This window comes from Lampris incognitus, chromosome 12 (assembly GCF_029633865.1).
Source record: "Lampris incognitus isolate fLamInc1 chromosome 12, fLamInc1.hap2, whole genome shotgun sequence".
Lineage (NCBI taxonomy): Eukaryota > Metazoa > Chordata > Actinopteri > Lampriformes > Lampridae > Lampris > Lampris incognitus.
Window position 1 is genome coordinate 48526995 of NC_079222.1, and position 19114 is coordinate 48546108.

Here is a 19114-nt window from a genome sequence, read left to right on the forward strand (position 1 = left end):
TTGAGAACTACTAGAACGACCATGGGCGGTCATTTTGACCGTCACGGTTTTAAAACTCCATATTCTGTCAAGATAAATACCCAGTTGAGATATTAATGCGTTACATATGTTAGTGTGTCTGTAATGAAACTAACTGACACCAAAATTAGCATTTTAATGAATCTAATATTTTTCGAACAATTTAAAATGGCCGCCGTCCAACGCCTGTAAACGCTGCAAGGCGTCGGTGGCAGTCGTGGTGCGTCTGTACCCACACATGTTGGACACAATTCAATTCAATTCAACTGATTGTCATTAAAAAACAATGTGCAGGCACATGTTAAAAATGAAATGAGGGCTGTGGCTTCACCACACACGTCATCGCACATCAAGTTTCGACTATTTCTCCGCACTGGAGGACGCTAGTGTGTTTCTAGGACAGAGCAACGAACTTCACGAAGGAAATGATGTCACCAACACGCGTCGTAAATAGTTACGTGACACGCACCATGACGCACAAATTACGAGACGGTCTTTTTTGACGGCCCAAGGTCGTTTTAGGTCGGTCTTACCAAGACGGTTTTCCTTTCGGTTGATCTAAAACGAATTTGAATGCAAATGTGTGCAATTTTAGGGCAGCAGGTCTGTATCCCCCCCCCCCCACAAAGTTATTAAACTTCGACTATCCAAAACCGTCGACATGACGGCCTTGGTCGTTCGGAACTTGCACAATCGATCTGTTAAAATCTGGGTTAATTCTGACGTTAGTCTTGCCAAACAGAGACCACAACATATAAATATATACACGTATGTAGTATATACATATATGTAAAACCTGTCTTCAGAAGTCTGTGAATGTTCTCCTTCCTCCAGGTCGTGGTTATCCAGAGGAGTGGGACCAAGTGCACCTGGACTTGGGTGTATATCCCGAGTCCAGTTGCACTTGATTCCACTTTCTTCGGAAGGAAAATAAATGCGAATTATTTTCTTAACCTTATTAATAAACGTTACCTGTTGCGCGTGCGTGCGTGTGCGCGTGCACGCGCTCGGGTGTGTCGGAGAGAAAGCGTGCCTCTGTGTGAGTGGGGGTTTCTCCCCGGTGTCCTTGTGTGTCGTACACATTTTCATTGGACACGGTGTGGTCAGGCTAGTGAAACAGCGGTCTGGCTTGTTATTTGTCTTCCAAAGAAAACGCTCGGTGCTTGCTCTCCGCTGTTATTTTTAAGATTGTGGTTCAATATCCACCAAGCCCCTAACTGGGTCAATTTTCACTTTATGAGAAAAGTCCACCTAGAAATAGTTTAATGAAGCAGTGAACTCGCAGCCATGCACAATATTTATTTCCAGCGATGGTCCAGACCTCAAAAGGTCTGTGTTTTGCTTGTCATAAAATGCAGAGGAAATGTGTCATCATATCTAACAACACACTCTCTCCGTTATTATGCAAAATCATCATATACTTAATAGATCACACACAAAAAAAAAAACTCCCAACAAATAAATTAAAATTCGCCCTAGGAATGTTCAGCCTGTATCGTCATTGTCTGTCCCATCAAGTCTCATGTTAGAAAGCTGGAGGGTTTTGCAAGACTTTTGTTTGTTTTGGTGCTCTTTATAATGCTTCACACAGCATTCACTGTGAGAGAAAGGTGGTGCAATGAACTGCAAGCAAATAAAGTGGTCGTAATAGGCCAAATCTATCCCAGGTCAGCGTGCCTCATTACACCACATACCTTGGCTCCGAACTGCTACAACCATCTATCAAGGGGACAGTTTAATTTTTAAGTAACTTGTAACCGGCCCCGAATACTGGACACAACACAAGACAGAGGGCCCTATTTTTGTGCAGGCGCACAGCACAGAATCAGACTCCGTGCTCCATGCGAGCGGTCGTGTTTCCTGTGCTCGTTTGGTGTTTTGGAGATGCGCCATGCGCTGACAGGGGAGGGGAGGCGCAACAGGAGGTGTGGGATCGTCGGTCCGGCGGCACGGTGCAACTTTGGTCACATGGATGACTGCGCTGTGCACCGCCCACCTGCTCAGACCAGACCAGCAGTGGTGCAGAGCATGGGGGCCGTGGATTTCTGTGCAATTTCCGGCCCTGGCGCTGGCTCGGGTGAACGAAATCATGTAGGACATGTTGTGTTAGATTGTTATCAAGTCAGTGCTGTTACTCCAGAATGTGATGTTTTCTCAACCACTTGCAGACTTTTATTGTGTGGCATTACCGGCCCGTAAATTATGAAATAATAATTAAGTTTGCTGTTTGATCAGATAGTCCTCCAATGAAAACTCGTGGTTGCAAACTGTATCCTGTTGTGCAGGAATCAGGAACATGTATCTGTCATTTCATTCCATGCACATGCAATGAAACTACACATTGCTTCCTCCAGCCCACAGCAATGCAACACAAAGACAAAAACGCATCGACGCCACAAAAACACGTATATCCAAACTACAAGAACACACATATCCAGCATATCAACAAAAAAATCAAATTCACTGTCCAGGAGAGTGAACGCCAGCCAGGATGACTGTCGGAACTGCCGGTCTGCATGGGCTAGCAGCTAGCTTAGCCTGCCCCGCTTCCTCGTCCTGTCAGTCCGCCCTCGGTGTTTCCTTCTCAGGCGCAGCTCCAGGCAGGGCCGTGGTCCCTGGGCCCACCGGACGCAGCAGACCAGGCTCCCCCCAGTCGATCCAGCACCAGCTCTCCCAACCAGACACCTTCGGCACACCTCCCCGCACGCCACACAATGACACCAGAAACACAGTCAAGGCTAGGTGAGGCCGCCGCCAGACCGCCTTCGGTGTTATCAGAACTGCCGGTCCGCATGGGCTAGCAGTTAGCTTAGCCTGCCCCGCTTCCTCGTCCTGTCAGTCCGCCCTCAGTGTTTCCTTCTCAGGCGCAGCTCCAGGCAGGGCCGTGGTCCCTGGGCCCACAGGATGCAGCAGACCAGGCTCTCCCAAGCGATCCAGCGCCAGCTCTCCCAGCCATCAAACAAAGACACAAACTTACGACGCAGACGTGGACAAAGACACTGCATGGACGGCGCTGGGTGAGGCCGCTGTAAACGGGAATTTGCGCCACCATCTTCCCACCGTTTATAAGTGATAATTTATTTAAATAAAACCTGGTGAATATCTTCCAGGTGATTCCGAGCTTCCTGTACAAATGCATCAGTTTATTCTTGTTAGAAACTCCTGTGTGGAAAGCTCTGCGCTGCCTCTGTTGCTTCTATCCCCAAATTAGCAGCGCACTCCTTTTAAAGGGAAGGAAAAGAGGAGATCTGATTGGTTCGTTTAACATCAGCCCCGCCCACACCTGATGATAATATATTCCTCCCCATTGCCGAATCAGGAATCAGGAATCAGGAACATTCACCCTATCTCTAAGGCTGAGCCCAGACACCCTACGGAGGAAACTCCTTTCAGCCGCTTGTATCCGCGATCTCCCCCTTTCGGTCACTCCCCAGAGTGCATTTTGTAAATGCCCTCTTTTATTCAGGAAAACAGGGCTCAGAGAGGTAAATAGAGAAGCTGCCTTAAAAACTTACATCAGTGTTGCAGGACCTGTAGCGCTTCCTCTCTCCTAGACAGTACCTCCCTCCTCCCGAGGGGCTGAGAAACAGGAGAAAGGGAACGGTAAATTGAAAATAAAGGTAACAGATCACATCGTGCATCACAATTCAGAATGACAACTTGCACATACAAGTACTCTTTAAAAACGACTCAGAGACAACATAGGAATGCATTCATGTCAATAAGTAAAAATAAAAATGTACCATTGTTGTGATAGTGGGTAAAGAAATGGGTACCAGATCAGACCACAGCTATCCAACACTCAGCTGCTGCTGTACAATGAATGGACATGACTGATGAAGACATCTCTCAGAAACTGTGTTTGTGTGTGTTTGTGTGTGTGTGTGTGTGTGTGGCACTGGACATTACGCCTGTCTGCAGGCACATCACCATGACCGGTCCATGCAAGCTGCTGCAGGAGCTCTCACGTCGAACCCTGACATTTAGCTTTTGGGAAATTACAGACTACCATCCATGCATTTCTTAGATTTCCTCACTCAGACTGCAACCTCTAAATGACTCCATCCTTCCCACCACATATCCCATCTAACATTTCCTCTTATTTCATCGACTTCCTTCCCTCCTGCTCCACCTTTCATTATCCCTTTACCCCCACCTGCCACACTGCAACGACTGCGGAAAGACGCTGCAGCCAGTCTGATGGATGTGTTGCAGGCTTAGCTGCATGGCTTTCTCTGCTTCCCTCGTGAGTCTGACCCCTATCTGCAAAACTAAAGGGCTAGGACCACCTCACACAGGTCTTCAGTATCAGGGTGGTGCCTTCTCCACTATTATGCACTCTCACTTAAAGAAACGAGTTTTGTATTTGCAGAAATATATCCCCAAAACTTCCACAGTGAGGCTGGTTTTGCCCAGAGTGGGAGGGAGTTCGTGGTGGATGATGGGTAACTCAGCTCTGACAGTCTAATTGGCTTAACCTCTACCTAGATAACATACACACACACACACACACACACACACACGCACACACGCACACGCGCACACACAATAACACAATCACAATCAAACACGTACAGACTCCTCTTATATAACACCTTGACGTGTGTGTTCAGCTTTCTGTGGCTTACTTTGCCTACTTACGCTGGGCTGTCACAGTGCCTCATGGAGGAGGACACACCACCTCCACAAGTCCTGCTGCATTCGCCCCACGTGGACCAGGGACCCCAGCCTCCGTCCACACTCTGGGGCCAGGTACCGAACGCCACACACTCCCCCTGGTAGCACCACTGACCCGGGACAGGTCAAGAGACAGAGAGTCAAGGGAAAGATTGCTCATTACGCAGTTAAACGGTTTTATTACAGAACATCACCTCCTGACTCTGATGACCCACAGCGACCCAGACTAGGACAACGAGCTGTGACGTATTCTGTCTTTCCTTATTTACACGTGTGTGTTTTAAGCATTTCCACAACTGTATGTTTAGGTCAACAAAAAGGCTTCAGAGGGACTGAAATTACAGTGCATTGCTCCCAGAGGCTATAGGAGTCTAAAGGAGTCCATAAGAGTCTTGAGGAGTCTATATGCGTCTTTAGGAGTCCTTATATGTCTACAGGAGTCTTTATGAGTCTTTATAAGTCTATAGGAGTCTTTGGGAGTTTGTGGGAGTCTTTAGAAGTCTACAGGAGTCTTTAGCAGTCTTTAGAAATCTACAGGAGTCTTTCAGAGCCTATAGAAGTCTAAAGGAGTCTTTAGACTTCTATAGGAGTCCTTAGTAGTTTACAGGAGTCTTTGGGAGTCTTTAGGAGTCTATAGAAGTCTATATGAGTCTATATGAGTCTTTGGGAGTCAATGGAAATCTATAGAAGTCTATAGGAGTCTATGTGAGTCTTTAGGAGTCAATATGAATCTGTAGGAGTCTATAGGAATCTTTAGAAGTCTATAGGAGTCTTTAGGAGTCTGTGGGAGTCTTTAGAAGTCTACAGGAGTCTTTAGAAATCTACAGGAGTCTTTCGGAGTCTATAGAAGTCTACAGGAGTCTTTAGGAGTCTATAGGAGTCTTTAGTAGTTTACAGGAGTCTTTGGGAGTCTTTGGGGGTCTTTAGGAGTCTATAGGAGTCTTTGGGAGTCTTTAGGAGTCTATAGAAGTCTATATCAGTCTATATGAGTCTTTGGGAGTCAATGGAAATCTATAGAAGTCTATAGGAGTCTATGTGAGTCTTTAGGAGTAAATATGAATCTGTAGGAGTCTATAGGAATCTTTAGAAGTCTATAGGAGTCCTTTAGGAGTCTATATGAGTCTTTGGGATCAATGGAAGTCTATAGGACTATTTAGGAGTCAATATGAATCTGTAGGATTCTATAGGAATCTTTAGAAGTCTACAGGAGTCCTTTAGGAGTCTATAGGAGTCTTTAGGAGGGTCTGAATCCTCGTGCTAAGCTGTTCGCAGAGAGCCAGAGAGAAAAAGGGATTAGAGACAGCCCTTTGTCTGGCAAACTGTGTCAGTAGGTTAAGGACTCAGAGAGACCCAGACAGTCAAGGTGCTGGATATACTGGGACCACTGTCCTCTCTTTCCTCCCTCGCTCATTTACTGCACGTGGACCATGCCCAGAGACACTGTCTAAACAAGATTACGACTGACAAGAGGGGTGACGGATAGCTAGCTAGCTAGCTAGCGAGCAGCTTGCTAGATAGATAGATAGAAAGAGAGAGAGAGCGAGAGAGAGACTATGCATTGTGTGTGTATCTGTGTATGGCTATATGACCATATATATCTGTGTACCTGTGTTTTCATGCGTAAGTGTGTGTGTGTGTGTGGGGGGGGGGGTCTGTGGGACGAAATCTGTCTTGGAAAGCATACACACTACAACGAGCAGAGAAGACACCGACGTGGCACCAAGGGACGGCGCGGCATAATGAGTCGATGTCTTGGCCCATGTGTTCACCAGAGACACTGCAGGTGGAGCTGAGTCCATGTTGACCACGCTATGGTTACACAGTGTAACGCGGTGACACACACACGGTGGCAACACCTGAAATCATTCCCTGTCCAAATTAACCAACCACCTTTATACAAACCTCTCTTTGTCTGCCCTTGCTTTCCCCCTTTCTGTGTTTCTTTGTCTCTGCCTCACCTCCTCATTCCATGATCCTCTTATCCCCCCCACCCCCCCACCCCCGAATCTCCCCCTGTCTCCCTCGCCCCACTCCTGTTGGCAGGGCCTCTCTCCATTACACGCTGGGTGAGAAATGGCTGACATTCATATTTGCTTTGAAGCCGTCCCCATCAGGGGCAGACAGAGTATGCCACTGGCTCTCCTAAAGCTGCTCCAAAGCTGTTCCAAAGCCCCCCCGGCTCAACCTGGGGCCCCCTGTGTTGTGCAGGACCCCCTCCATGGGCCCCGGCCCTGAAAGGCTCCACTGAGCTAATGGTAATGACGGGTGACAGCTCGTGACACTCTCCCATTCTTCCTTTTTAGACCTCGGACCATCCGGTGACAATGGCTTCCGTAATCCATGTTAAAACTGTCTCCCCCTAACCTGGCCGGCACCGACACTGGACCACTGACCTAAAGCCTGTCATGTGCACGTGCACACACGCATGTGTGTGTGTGTGTGTGTGTGTGTGTGTGTGTGTGTGTGTGTGCAAGCATGCATGCACAATGACTGCATGAGTGGACACTGGGAATTGTACCTCTTCTAGACTGGAAAAGATAAAAGAGGCAACAGAAAGGTACCGGTAGAATAAGACTCATTGGGTGAGTGGCTGTTGCAGCTAGAAGAGTGCTATTAAAATGCAACTTGATTGATTAATTAATTAATTAATTAATTAATTGGTTGGTTGATTGGTTGATTGATTAATTGATTGATTGGTTGATTGATTGATTGGTTGGTTGGTTAATTGGTTGGTTGGTTAGCTGGTTGATTGGGTCACATATGGAGCAGCCCTGCTATACGAGAGCAAATGCATTATTCTGCATCAAGCGACATTACACAGCCGAGCGTATAAAGTTTGCATCTGGTAAAGCAATAAGATGACTTACCCCTTTCTCGATGCTGCCGGTCTGACACAGGGTGCCTCCTGCAGCAGGGATACTGTTCGTTACACAGCGGTTGCTTTTGCTAAGGCACCAGAGCTCTCTACACACTTCCTAGGAAAGAAGGCAAAAGCAAGTTGGTCAGAATAAATCAATTTCCCGTGTTGTGTCTTCTGGTGCTCTGTAAGGATGCGTGTGATCTATTGGTCGTCTGTGCCGTTTCCACGTCACGGCGTTTTCCTTCACTCGGCTGACATTTGTGAACGAGGACAAACACCATACAAATTCGTCTATAAATCTGCTCCATTCAAGGTCAGATCAGAGGAGGAGAGGAGCTGATGAGACCACATAAATAAAGTATCGAGCATCTTTTTTTCCCACGGGGCCATGTGCTTTGGATCAAGGGGCATCTCGTGCAATATGTGAGCGCTCATCTGGTGCGCCTAATGTTCTCTGAAGAGAAGTGAGGAGTCCGCTGGACCAACCCAATATCATGATATATATATATATATAATATTATTTTTATATAATATAATATATATTACATATTATATAGAGATATTAGATATCATTTTATATTATATATAATATATAGGATAATATATATCATATCATATGTATATTATTTTATATAAAATTGTATATAAATATATAATTAAAATATAAATATATAAATTGCAAAATTATATACATTGTATAAAACATATATTCATATCTATATATATTATATATCATGTTATATATTTTATATATATTATATAATAGATAGATAGATAGATAGATAGATAGATAGATAGATAGATAGATAGATAGATAGATAGATAGATAGATAGATAGATAGATAGATAGATGGATAGATGGACAGACAGACAGACAGATAGATAGATAGATAGATAGATAGATAGATAGATAGATAGATAGATAGATAGACAGACAGACAGACAGACAGACAGACAGACAGATAGACAGATAGATAGATAGATAGATAGATAGATAGATAGATAGATAGATAGATAGATAGATAGATAGATAGATAGATAGATAGATAGATAGATAGATAGATAGATAGATAGATAGATAGATAGATAGATAGATAGATAGATAGATAGATAGATAGATAGATAGATAGATAGATAGATAGATGGATAGATGGATAGATAGATAGATAGATGGATAGATGGATAGATGGACAGACAGACAGACAGATAGATAGATAGATAGATAGATAGATAGATAGATAGATAGATAGATAGATAGACAGACAGACAGACAGACAGACAGACAGATAGACAGATAGACAGATAGATAGATAGATAGATAGATAGATAGATAGATAGATAGATAGATAGATAGATAGATAGATAGATAGATAGATAGATAGATAGATAGATAGATAGATAGATAGATAGATAGATAGATAGATAGATAGATGGATAGATGGATGGATGGACGGATGGACGGACGGACGGACGGACGGACAGACGGACAGAGAGATAGATAGATGGATAGATGGATAGATAGATAGATAGATAGATAGATAGATAGATAGATAGATAGATAGATAGATAGATAGATAGATAGATAGATAGATAGATAGATAGATAGATAGATAGTGTGAAAGAAAGCGAGCAGGACAAGGAGGGCTAGGGTGAGCCCGGCGATCGATGGGGAGACTCACCCCAAACAAATAAAACCCTGAAAAGCGATGCACGTTACAAGAAGGGCCCCTGCATTAGATTTCCCATTAACCCCGCGCGCGGGCCGCCTGGCATCTCGTGTTCAAAGGCTTTTACAGGACAAGCGTGTGCGGGGGGGTGAGGTGGGGGGGTGAGGTGGGGGGGGGGGAGAAGAGCCGGCCCATGAAAGAGAGTTATGATCCCACGCGCACGGCTTGACCCCCCAGGTCAGTAAACATGCCACGGCCCCGCTGCTCTCCCCGAGCCCGCCCAGATCAAATAAAGCGGCAAACTGGCACCACTCTCCCCTCCCACAGCTGGTTTCAATAAGCCCCTCCCCCCCCGCCGCCCCGTTCCGTTCACAGCGTCCGCCCCGCTCAAAGGTCAGCCACCCCGGCCTACGCGAACCTGGAGGACCGGGCTGCGATAAAAACCCCAGGGCAGGAGGCGCAACGGTAAGGGCCTCGCTAAGGCCGCCGTCCCGTCAGAGGTGCTTTGTTTCCCGTACCTCGGCCTCTCGGCGTCCCTCGCTAAGGCCGCCGTCCCGTCAGAGGTGCTTTGTTTCCCGTACCTCGGCCTCTCGGCGTCCCTCGCTAACGCCGCCGTCCCGTCAGAGGTGCTTTGTTTCCCGTACCTCGGCCTCTCGGCGTCCCTCGGGTCTGGCGGTCGTGCGCTTGCGTCGCTAGCTTTGAGTACAGATTTGTAGACATAACAGTGTGGAGCGGGCAGATTAACCACGTAAATCCCTAAATTCTCCCACTTAGCCTCTGTGTTACTTCTCCCACCTCCGGCCGGGTCCCACCCTTTACGTCTGGCGTCTCCCCCCGCATCGCGCCGGCCTCTGGCAGCCCAGCGCATCTCCCCCGCCTCCTCGAGACTCCACGTGCCTGGTTAGCAAAACACCAACCCCCTCGACGACCACGAGGACACGACTGCTTTCTCCCCTCTCCTCCGAGCCGTCCACCCCCCTCTGCCGACCCGGGGAGGGCTGCCGACTACCACGTGCCTCCTCCCACACACGTGGAGTCGCCAGCCGCTTCTTTTCACCTGACAGTGAGTGGTTTCACCAGGGGGATGTAGCGCGTGGGAGGATCACGCTATCCCCACCCCCTCCCATGAACAGGTGCCCCGACCGACCAGAGGAGGCGCTAGTGTAGCGACCAGGACACATACCCACATCCGGCTTCCCACCCGCAGACACGGCCAATTGTGTCTGTAGGGTCGCCCGACCAAGCTGGAGGTAACGCGGGATTCGAACCAGCGAGCTCCGTGTTTCCGGAATAGACCGCTACGCTACCCGGACGCCCCCAGACATACACTCTTGTTTGACAGCAAAAAAATGAATAAAGGAGTCAGATTTGGCGTACAGGTTAATATTTGAGTGGTTACATAATTGCTTGGGCAGGAATACAAAAATTAATGACTTTTTTACACTAATTAAGCTGATCGTGGTTTATTTGATGTATATTTTCAAACTGAACAACTCTGACATATTTCAGAAGCTAACTATCCAAACCACCATGTCTGGATGGCATTTTTTTGTTACAGTTGAGATAAATTGCGATGTGATAGCTGAACATCTTGTAGCGAATTCAGGGGACAACGCAACCACAGGAACTGCCGCGGCCGGGACGCGAACCCGTATCGCCCGCACCGCAGGAGGCTTCGCTAACCGCTCGACTAAAGGGTCAGACCCCAGTTTTTTTTTAACTACCAAATCCATGACAAGATATTAGAGTATGACATGAGCATTTTAAAGACATGACATGCTCAAAGTAGTTTTATTGCGTCCGGGTAGCGCGGCAGTCTATTTTGGGGTTCGAATCCCCGTGTCGCCTCCGGCCAATCGTCCCTACAGGCACGATTGGCCGTGTCTGCGGGTGGGAAGCCGGATGCGGGTATGTGTCCTGGTCGCTACACTAGCGCCTCCTCTGGCCGGTCGGGGCGCCTGTTCGGGGGAGGAGGGGGAACTGGGGGGAACACGTGCTACGTCCCCCTGGTGAAACTCCTCACTGTCAGGTGAAAAGAAGCGGCTGGCGACTCCACATGTATCAGAGGAGGCATGTGGTAGTCTGCAGCCCTCCCCGGATCAGCAGAGGGGGTGGAGCAGCGACTGGGACAGCTCGAAAGAGTGGGGTAATTGGCCAAGTACAATTGGGGAGAAAAAGGGGGAAAATATTTTGAAAAATGTATTTTTATTAATCAGATTTCTGGGATGAACTTGAGTTTTTAACCACAGTCAGACTTCACAGCAAGACTCCTTTATTAGACCTTTTATCAATTTCGGTGGACTCGTTTGTCCTATAAGGACACACAGGGGACATTTCTTTAACAGATGGCTGAAGGAAATAGATCTGATTGTCAGAATCCACCCAGGAGAAAACTGCACTCCTGCTCCAGTTAAAGCTGTGCTTACACCAGAATCCTATCCTGTGTCTACACCAGAATCCTATCCTCTCATAAAAGCTGTGCTTACACCAGAATCATATCCTCTCATAAAAGCTGTGCTTACACCAGAATCCTATCCTGTGTCTACACCACAATCCTATCCTCTCATAAAAGCTGTGTCTACACCAGAATCCTATCCTCTCATAAAAGCTGTGCTTACACCAGAATCCTATCCTGTGTCTACACCACAATCCTATCCTCTCATAAAAGCTGTGCTTACACCAGAATCCTATCCTCTCATAAAAGCTGTGTTTACACCAGAATCATATCCTCTCATAAAAGCTCTATTTACACCAGAATCCTATCCTCTCATAAAAGCTCTGTTTACACCAGAATCCTATCCTCTCATAAATAGGTGACTTAAATGTTGATCTAAAACCATAATTATGAACTTAAGAGCCAAAATAACAGCGCTTGGTTTTGGAGCCTGTTATAATCTGTTGTCAGATATTTCTCTGTGAAATGAGATAGCTCTATGACCTCAGCTAGGCATATGCTAGGATGTCTATGACCTCAGCTAGGCATATGCTAGGATGTCTATGACCTCAGCTAGGCATATGCCAGGATATCCATGACCTCAGCTAGGCATATTCCAGGATATCTATGACCTCAGCTAGGCATATGCCAGGATGTCTATGACCTCAGCTAGGCATATTCCAGGATATCTATGACCTCAGCTAGGCATATGCCAGGATATCCATGACCTCAGCTAGGCATATGCTAGGATGTCTATGACCTCAGTTAGGCATATGCTAGGATGTCTATGACCTCAGCTAGGCATATTCCAGGATATCTATGACCTCAGCTAGGCATATGTCAGGATATCTATGACCTCAGCTAGGCATATGCCAGGATATCTAGGACCTCAGCTAGGCATATGCTAGGATGTCTATGACCTCAGCTAGGCATATGCCAGGATGTCTATGACCTCAGCTAGGCATATGCCAGGATATCTATGACCTCAGCTAGGCATATGTCAGGATATCTATGACCTCAGCTAGGCATATGTCAGGATGTCTATGTACGCCAAATAGTCCTGTTCGTTAACGTTTTTCAACTTCTCCTGTTAAATTGTGATTATTGCTTGTCCTACTGGTGTCTCCTATTGTGTAGAGTTTTTAGTCCTTGGGGAGAGGAAATAATTACCATCCAAAATCACTTCATCTCAGAACCAGATGATTGAGGGGTTTAATACTAGCAAGAATTACGACTTCACTCCTTAATTTCTTTGTCTGTAGATTTCCGAGATAAAGGAGGAGGAATAAGATAATATTAAGAAAATACATCAAAATGTTTTTGTTGTCTCCTGCACACTTGTTATCCACAAATGAGGATTTTTTGTTGTTGGTTTTTTTCCTCCCCAGTTGTACTTGGCCAATTACCCCAACTCTTCCGAGCCGTCCCGGTCGCCGCTCCACCGCCTCTGCCGATCCGGGGAGGGCTGCAGACTACCACGTCTCCTCCGACACATGTGGAGTCGCCAGCCGCTTCTTTTCACTTAACAGTGAGGCGTGTCGCCAGGGGGACGTAGCGCGTGGGAGGATCACGCTATTCCCCCCAGTCCCCCCCCCCGACCAGGTGCCCCAACCGGCCAGAGGAGGCGCTAGTGCAGCGACCAGGACACATACCCACATCCGGCTTCCCACTCACAGACACGGCCAGTTGTGTCTGTAGGGACGCCCGACCAACAAATACGGAAATCCAAAATGATAAAGGCCTTCCAAGAGGGCAGGGAAGATGTTTGCATTGTGCACCACAACCACTTGTGTGAGATGAACGATCAGCTGTTGTCAGTGCTTGAAATGAAATGAAAAAGCAGGAAAGATGTTTTCTGAATTGTCTGTGGAAAACGTTCCAGATGGGAGATTCTCATACTCTGACAACCTACTTATACCATACCAGGATGCTTCCATCCAACACTACCACTACCACTACTACTACTACTTTGGGCTGCTCCCGTTAGGGGGCGCCACAGCGGATCATCTGTTTCCATCTCTTCCTGTCTTCTGCATCTTCCTCTGTCACACCAGCCACCTGCATGTCCTCCCTCACCACATCCATAAACCTCCTCTTTGGCCTTCCTCTTCTCCTCTTCCCTGGCAGCTCCATATTCAGCATCCTTCTCCCAATATACCCAGCATCTCTCCTCCACACATGTCCACACCATCTCAATCTTGCCTCTCTTGCTTTGTCTCCAAACCGTCCAACCCGAGCTGTCCCTCTAATGTGCTCGTTCCTAATCCTGTCCTTCTTCGTCACTCCCAATGAAAACCTCAGCATCTTCAGCTCTGCCACCTCCAGCTCCACCTCCTGTCTTCTCCTGTCAGCTTCCATCCAACACAGTTCTCCAAAAACTATCAACCTGCCCACATCTGACATATCATTATCCAGTCGGTGTGCTCCCCATTTGGTCAATCAACAACTGCTGTACTCTCTTAACTCAGCTCACTCGACTACCACATAGTGCACTTGTTTCTGTTTGATTGTTCAACTGTTTACTTTTTTCTGCTAAGATCATCCTTTTGTGGACCGTCTTGCCCTGGACAGAGCTTCAAAACAAGCCTTTGTACTTCCCACCATCCCAGCGAGGTCCACCGCCATGCGGCCCCATCACGCCACCAGCCCAACCGGTAACATCAGCTTCACCAGCACCACTTGCAGCCATTCATTTTGTGCCATTAGACCTCTGCCTCAGTTTCCACGTCCACACCACCTTCCCACCTCTTCCAGTCTGCTTCGACATGAGTTTGAGATCCCCGTTATTAATACGGCGATGAGAAAGCACCCGAGGGAAACGCTAGGTGAGTTTGGGGTTTGTTTCTCTGCCACTGACAGTTAGCTATGTTTGTTTTGATGCCCGCTTCTGCACTCTGGTTGGGAAGGCGGGCCACAGCCATATCCATGACCCCAGTAAATAACCTTTGGGGTCCCTCAAGGGGTGGCTGTTGTGACGTTAAAGCCTGCATCTCCTCTGGCCAGTCATCAAGGACTCACATGTCTATTTCCCATGGACACGCCTCACCTAATCCCAATCCTCTCTGCTCCTTTTTCAGGGCATATTCTGCTGCAAGTCCGGCTTCACCTGCCTCCTCCTTCTCCATCCCAACTTAAAGCATCTCCTCTATCGCGCTTCTGTTTTTCCACTATTTTTATTGATCCCCGTGGGGCAATTCTTCCTCTGCATTTAACACATCCTAGCTGTGTAGCTAGGAGCAGCGGGCAGCCGCCGTGCAGCACCCGAGGACCAACTCCAGTTCGTCTCGCCATGCCTCGGTCAGGGGCAAAGACAGGAGTATTAACCCTAACATGCATGTCTTTTTGATGGTGGGGAGGAAACCGGAGTAGCCGGAGGAAACCCCACCGCAGACACGGGGGGAACATGCAAACTCCACACAGAAAGGACCTGGGATGGCCCCAAGATTGGACAACCCCGGGGTTGCAACCCAGGGCCTTCTTGCTAACCACTGCGCCACCGTGCCACTTGTTTTCCTTCCCGTAGCAGCTTTAACTTCTATCCAGGCTCTGATGGTTTCCCAAATGTTCCTACCACTTATCCCACCTCATAATCCCTCCACTCTCGCTCTCCTCAACCTAACCCCACCGCGAGCCGGCGCTTAGACACTGTTATCTCCATCATGTTTGTGAATCTTCAAACCACCACCTCGGCGTCTATCCCTCTGTCCATCCTCAGTAGATATATAGCCATAGTCTGCCTTCATCGTTCTGGCAGCTTTCAAGCAGCTACATTACCAAGTGCTCCCTGCGCCCCCTCACCTCGTTCTCAACTCATAGTTTCAGCTCTGGTTCCTGCCGTCCCTGAAGTAAACGTTCCCCTTCCCAGGGCACCACACACTCCTGCTGTAACCCCACCTCATACGGGTTTTCACGCTGCTCCGGCATCCAAAGACAAGTCAGTTAATATGGCAGCCCTCATCAGCAGAAAAAAGCATTCCTCCCTCTTCTTTATCGCTGAGTTACCCCTGCCAGCCTTGGCACAGCCGTTTAGTTCACCGCCAAAGCCCCCATAAGGTTTTAACAAGTAGCTCCAATGGTTTATCCCCCAGCTCCTCGTCCATTCAAACGCCCTCCAGGATAATGCCCCAGGTCATGTAGCACAGCTGCGCCAGCACTTTTCATGACCCTTCCCATGTCGCCTCGTTCGTCTCTCAGGCTTTTAACATGGCTGCTGTTTGGACTGAAAATCCGCTCAGGTGTGGATTTTCCTTCGTTATGAACATTCATCCCTTTTTAAACCCCTTCATCCCGGCACATCATAACGTCAAACGTCTCATTTGACCAGGTTACACTGGAACTGCTTTGTTTCCCCCACCCCATTTTCTCCCCAATTGTATCCGGCCAATTACCCCACTCTTCCGAGCCGCTGCTGCACCCCCTCTGTCGATCCGGGGAGGGCTGCAGACCACCACATGCCTCCTCCGATACATGTGGAGTCGCCAGCAGCTTCTTTTCACCTGACAGTGAGGAGTTTCGCCAGGGGGACGTAGCGCGTGAGAGGATCACGCTATTCCGCCAAGTTCCCCCCCCCCCAACCGACCAGAGGAGGCGCTAGTGCAGCGACCAGGACACATACCAACATCCAGCTTCCCACCCGCAGACACCGCCAATTGTGTCTGTAGGGACGCCCGACCAAGCCGGAGGGGTTCGAACCGGCGATCCCCGTGTTGGCAGGCAACGGACTAGACCGCCATGCTACCCGGACGCCACATTGGAACTGTTTTCTGATTACACATTCCCAATGAGTTGTGAACTGTAACGAAACAGCTGGAATGCACTGGAAACTCTTTTTTGTTTTGCCTTCCCACCTTTACCCATGACCGGCCCTGCTAGTTCCCCAACACTAAATCTCTTCATGATCTCCACCCTGCCCATCACTACGCTCCTCCCTATTCTTCCCCAGCCAAAAGCAGAAGCCACCCGCCCCTCTCTTGATGAGCCCCACCAAGTGGCATTAGCACCGCTAAAGTAAAATGGGAGAAAATATTTGCAGACATCAAGAACTCTGTTGCTAATTGGCCAATGAATAAAAATCACGAGAGGCATAATTCATGATGTACACAAGTAAATCAGTACTCTAAGTGGAGAAACCCCTGTCTGAATGGCCCTCATTCAACAAATAATTCACCGCCTCATTCTGCACCATGGACTGGACCACCTCATATTACCACAGTATGGATTTGCTACCATATCAACCTGCTGTTCTCCCAATTACATTTTTCAACAATCATCCCCAAAGTTTAGTCAGTTCCAATAGGCAAAAACGTGACTTGTGATTGGGCGCCTGTCAAAGCCACAGATGTGGAACAAGTACTCCCTGGTCCATAACCATCACATTACCTTCTAACAGTCACTCCAGTTTGAATATGCAGAATCACAGACTGGCAAACTAGTTTTTGGGGGGGCGCTCCACGTGAGGGGTCGTGCAGGGATGACTTTGGGCCCGTGAGAGGCGAACAGGTGAGCAGCATGACAGATGCTGGTTTCTTACCCCATACTTGCACTGGCGCGAGGAGGCTCCGTACTGGAAGCGGCACTGCTCGTCTGCATCGTACACCTGCCCCGGGGCCACTGTTGGGTACAGGAAGTCTCGTTTCAGAGGTTCATTGTCCAGACACGTCCCCCGACCTGAGCTGTCAAAAAAACAAACCTACAATAGGATTGTTTCTTACACAGGGAAACTGTTCTCCAGCTGGCGCGTTAGGAGATTGGAAATACCAAGCTTAGACAGCTCTATAAACCAACAGCAATCATCTCCTCAAGACCTTAGCTGGTGTTCATCCATTCATTTACCCCTACTATGAAAGATGATGTTATATATATATATATATATATATATATATATATATATATATATATATATATATATATATATACACTATATATATCAATACTCTTCCATCAGATAGGGTGTTGATGGGAATGCAGTCATTTAAAACATGGATAGAAACGTGTTATCGAAGGTAGAGACAGCAGACTGACAGGCAAGGGTCTCCCCCCCACTTTTTCTCCCCAATTGTACTTGGCCAATTACCCCTCTCTTCCGAGCCGTCCTGGTCGCCACTCCACCCCCCTCTGCCGATCCGGGGAGGGCTGCAGACTACCAAATGCCTCCTCCGATACATGTGGAGTCACCAGCCGCTTCTTTTCACCTGACAGTGAGGAGTTTCACCGGGGGGGGGCGTAGCACGTGGGAGGATCACGCTATTCCCCCCAGTTCCCCCCCGAACAGCTGCCCCGACCGACCAGAGGAGGCGCTAGTGCAGCCACCAGGACACACACCCACATCCGGCGGCTTCCCACCCGCAGACACAGCCAATTGTGTAAGTAGGGACGCCCGACCAAGCCGGAGGCAACGCGGGGATTCGAACCGGCGATCCCCGTGTTGTTAGGCAACGGAATAGACCGGCACACCACCGGGACGCCCAGCAAGGGTCTTTCTGTCTGTCTGCAAAGCCAACATCCAAAGGACAGAGCAGGAAAGAGAAGAGTCTGAATTGATATTTATAGGTAGTGTGAGTGTGTGTGTGTGTGTGTGTGTGTACTCCTGGGATTGGGTTCAGTGTGTTTCGTCAAACAGAAAAGTGTGTACTCACAAAGAACTCGCTAAGAAAACAAGAAAGTACACCGCAATTTTGTATCCTGGTAAGCAACGTTCCACACAGCCGAAAAATAAAAATACTAAGCGGCAGCCAAGCAGCACACAGAGTGGCTTTTGTTGGTGTGTGTGTGTGTGTGTGTGTGTGTGTGTGTGTGTGTGTGTGTGTGTGTGTGTGTTTATTCTGGGCTGGGATGCTGAGCTTGTTTAACTGTCTGCGCTGCTGCGTAGGTGTCTTTTTCTACCAGCCTCTGAGGGCAGACGGCTGGCTCACAGATTAATTTTGGAAGAGGTAGACGCACTTACGGCGCTGTTTAGCAGCGCTCCTGTCTGAGCGGGGAATAACACCGCTGCCGCCACTATAACCTCCACTGTGGAATAACACGCCAATAAGGTCACATCATATTATTCTTATGACCAAGGACAGACATAACACTCCTTATGAAACGTCACGACTCGCTCTCCACAAACTAGAAATCAAGCAAGTGAGAAATGAACGTGTCGAGTCACGTCAGCATTTACGTTGACGATGCATGGGGGACCATTAAACGACCACGGCGGTCATTTTGACCGTTTTCGGATTTTCAAAGTTTAATAACTTTGTGGGGGGGGGGGGATACAGGCCTGTCGCTCGTAAAATTGCATATATTTGCATTTTAGATCAATTGTCCCCCTCAAAAAAAAACTACCATGAGCGGTCAAAATAACGGCGCGTAATTTGCGCGTCATCGTGCGTGTCACGTCACTGTTTACAACGTTTGTTGGTTGCGTCATTACCTCCACGAAGTTCGTTGCTCTGTCCTAGAAACTCTCCAATAAGG

At 47.9% G+C, this 19114-nt stretch overlaps 1 protein-coding gene across 1 annotated transcript in view; it reads right to left on the minus strand.

Annotated features, from left to right (window-relative positions):
* adamts6 (ADAM metallopeptidase with thrombospondin type 1 motif, 6) overlaps nucleotides 1–19114 on the minus strand; it is a 117694-nt gene that overhangs the window by 50343 nt on the left and 48237 nt on the right. The window contains exons 10-13 of the mRNA XM_056290478.1: nucleotides 17187–17328; nucleotides 7563–7670; nucleotides 4660–4805; nucleotides 3534–3597 (exon numbers count right to left, since the gene is read on the minus strand). Coding sequence (XP_056146453.1) covers nucleotides 3534–3597; nucleotides 4660–4805; nucleotides 7563–7670; nucleotides 17187–17328 — 460 coding nt within the window. The remainder of the gene's footprint in view (nucleotides 1–3533; nucleotides 3598–4659; nucleotides 4806–7562; nucleotides 7671–17186; nucleotides 17329–19114) is intronic.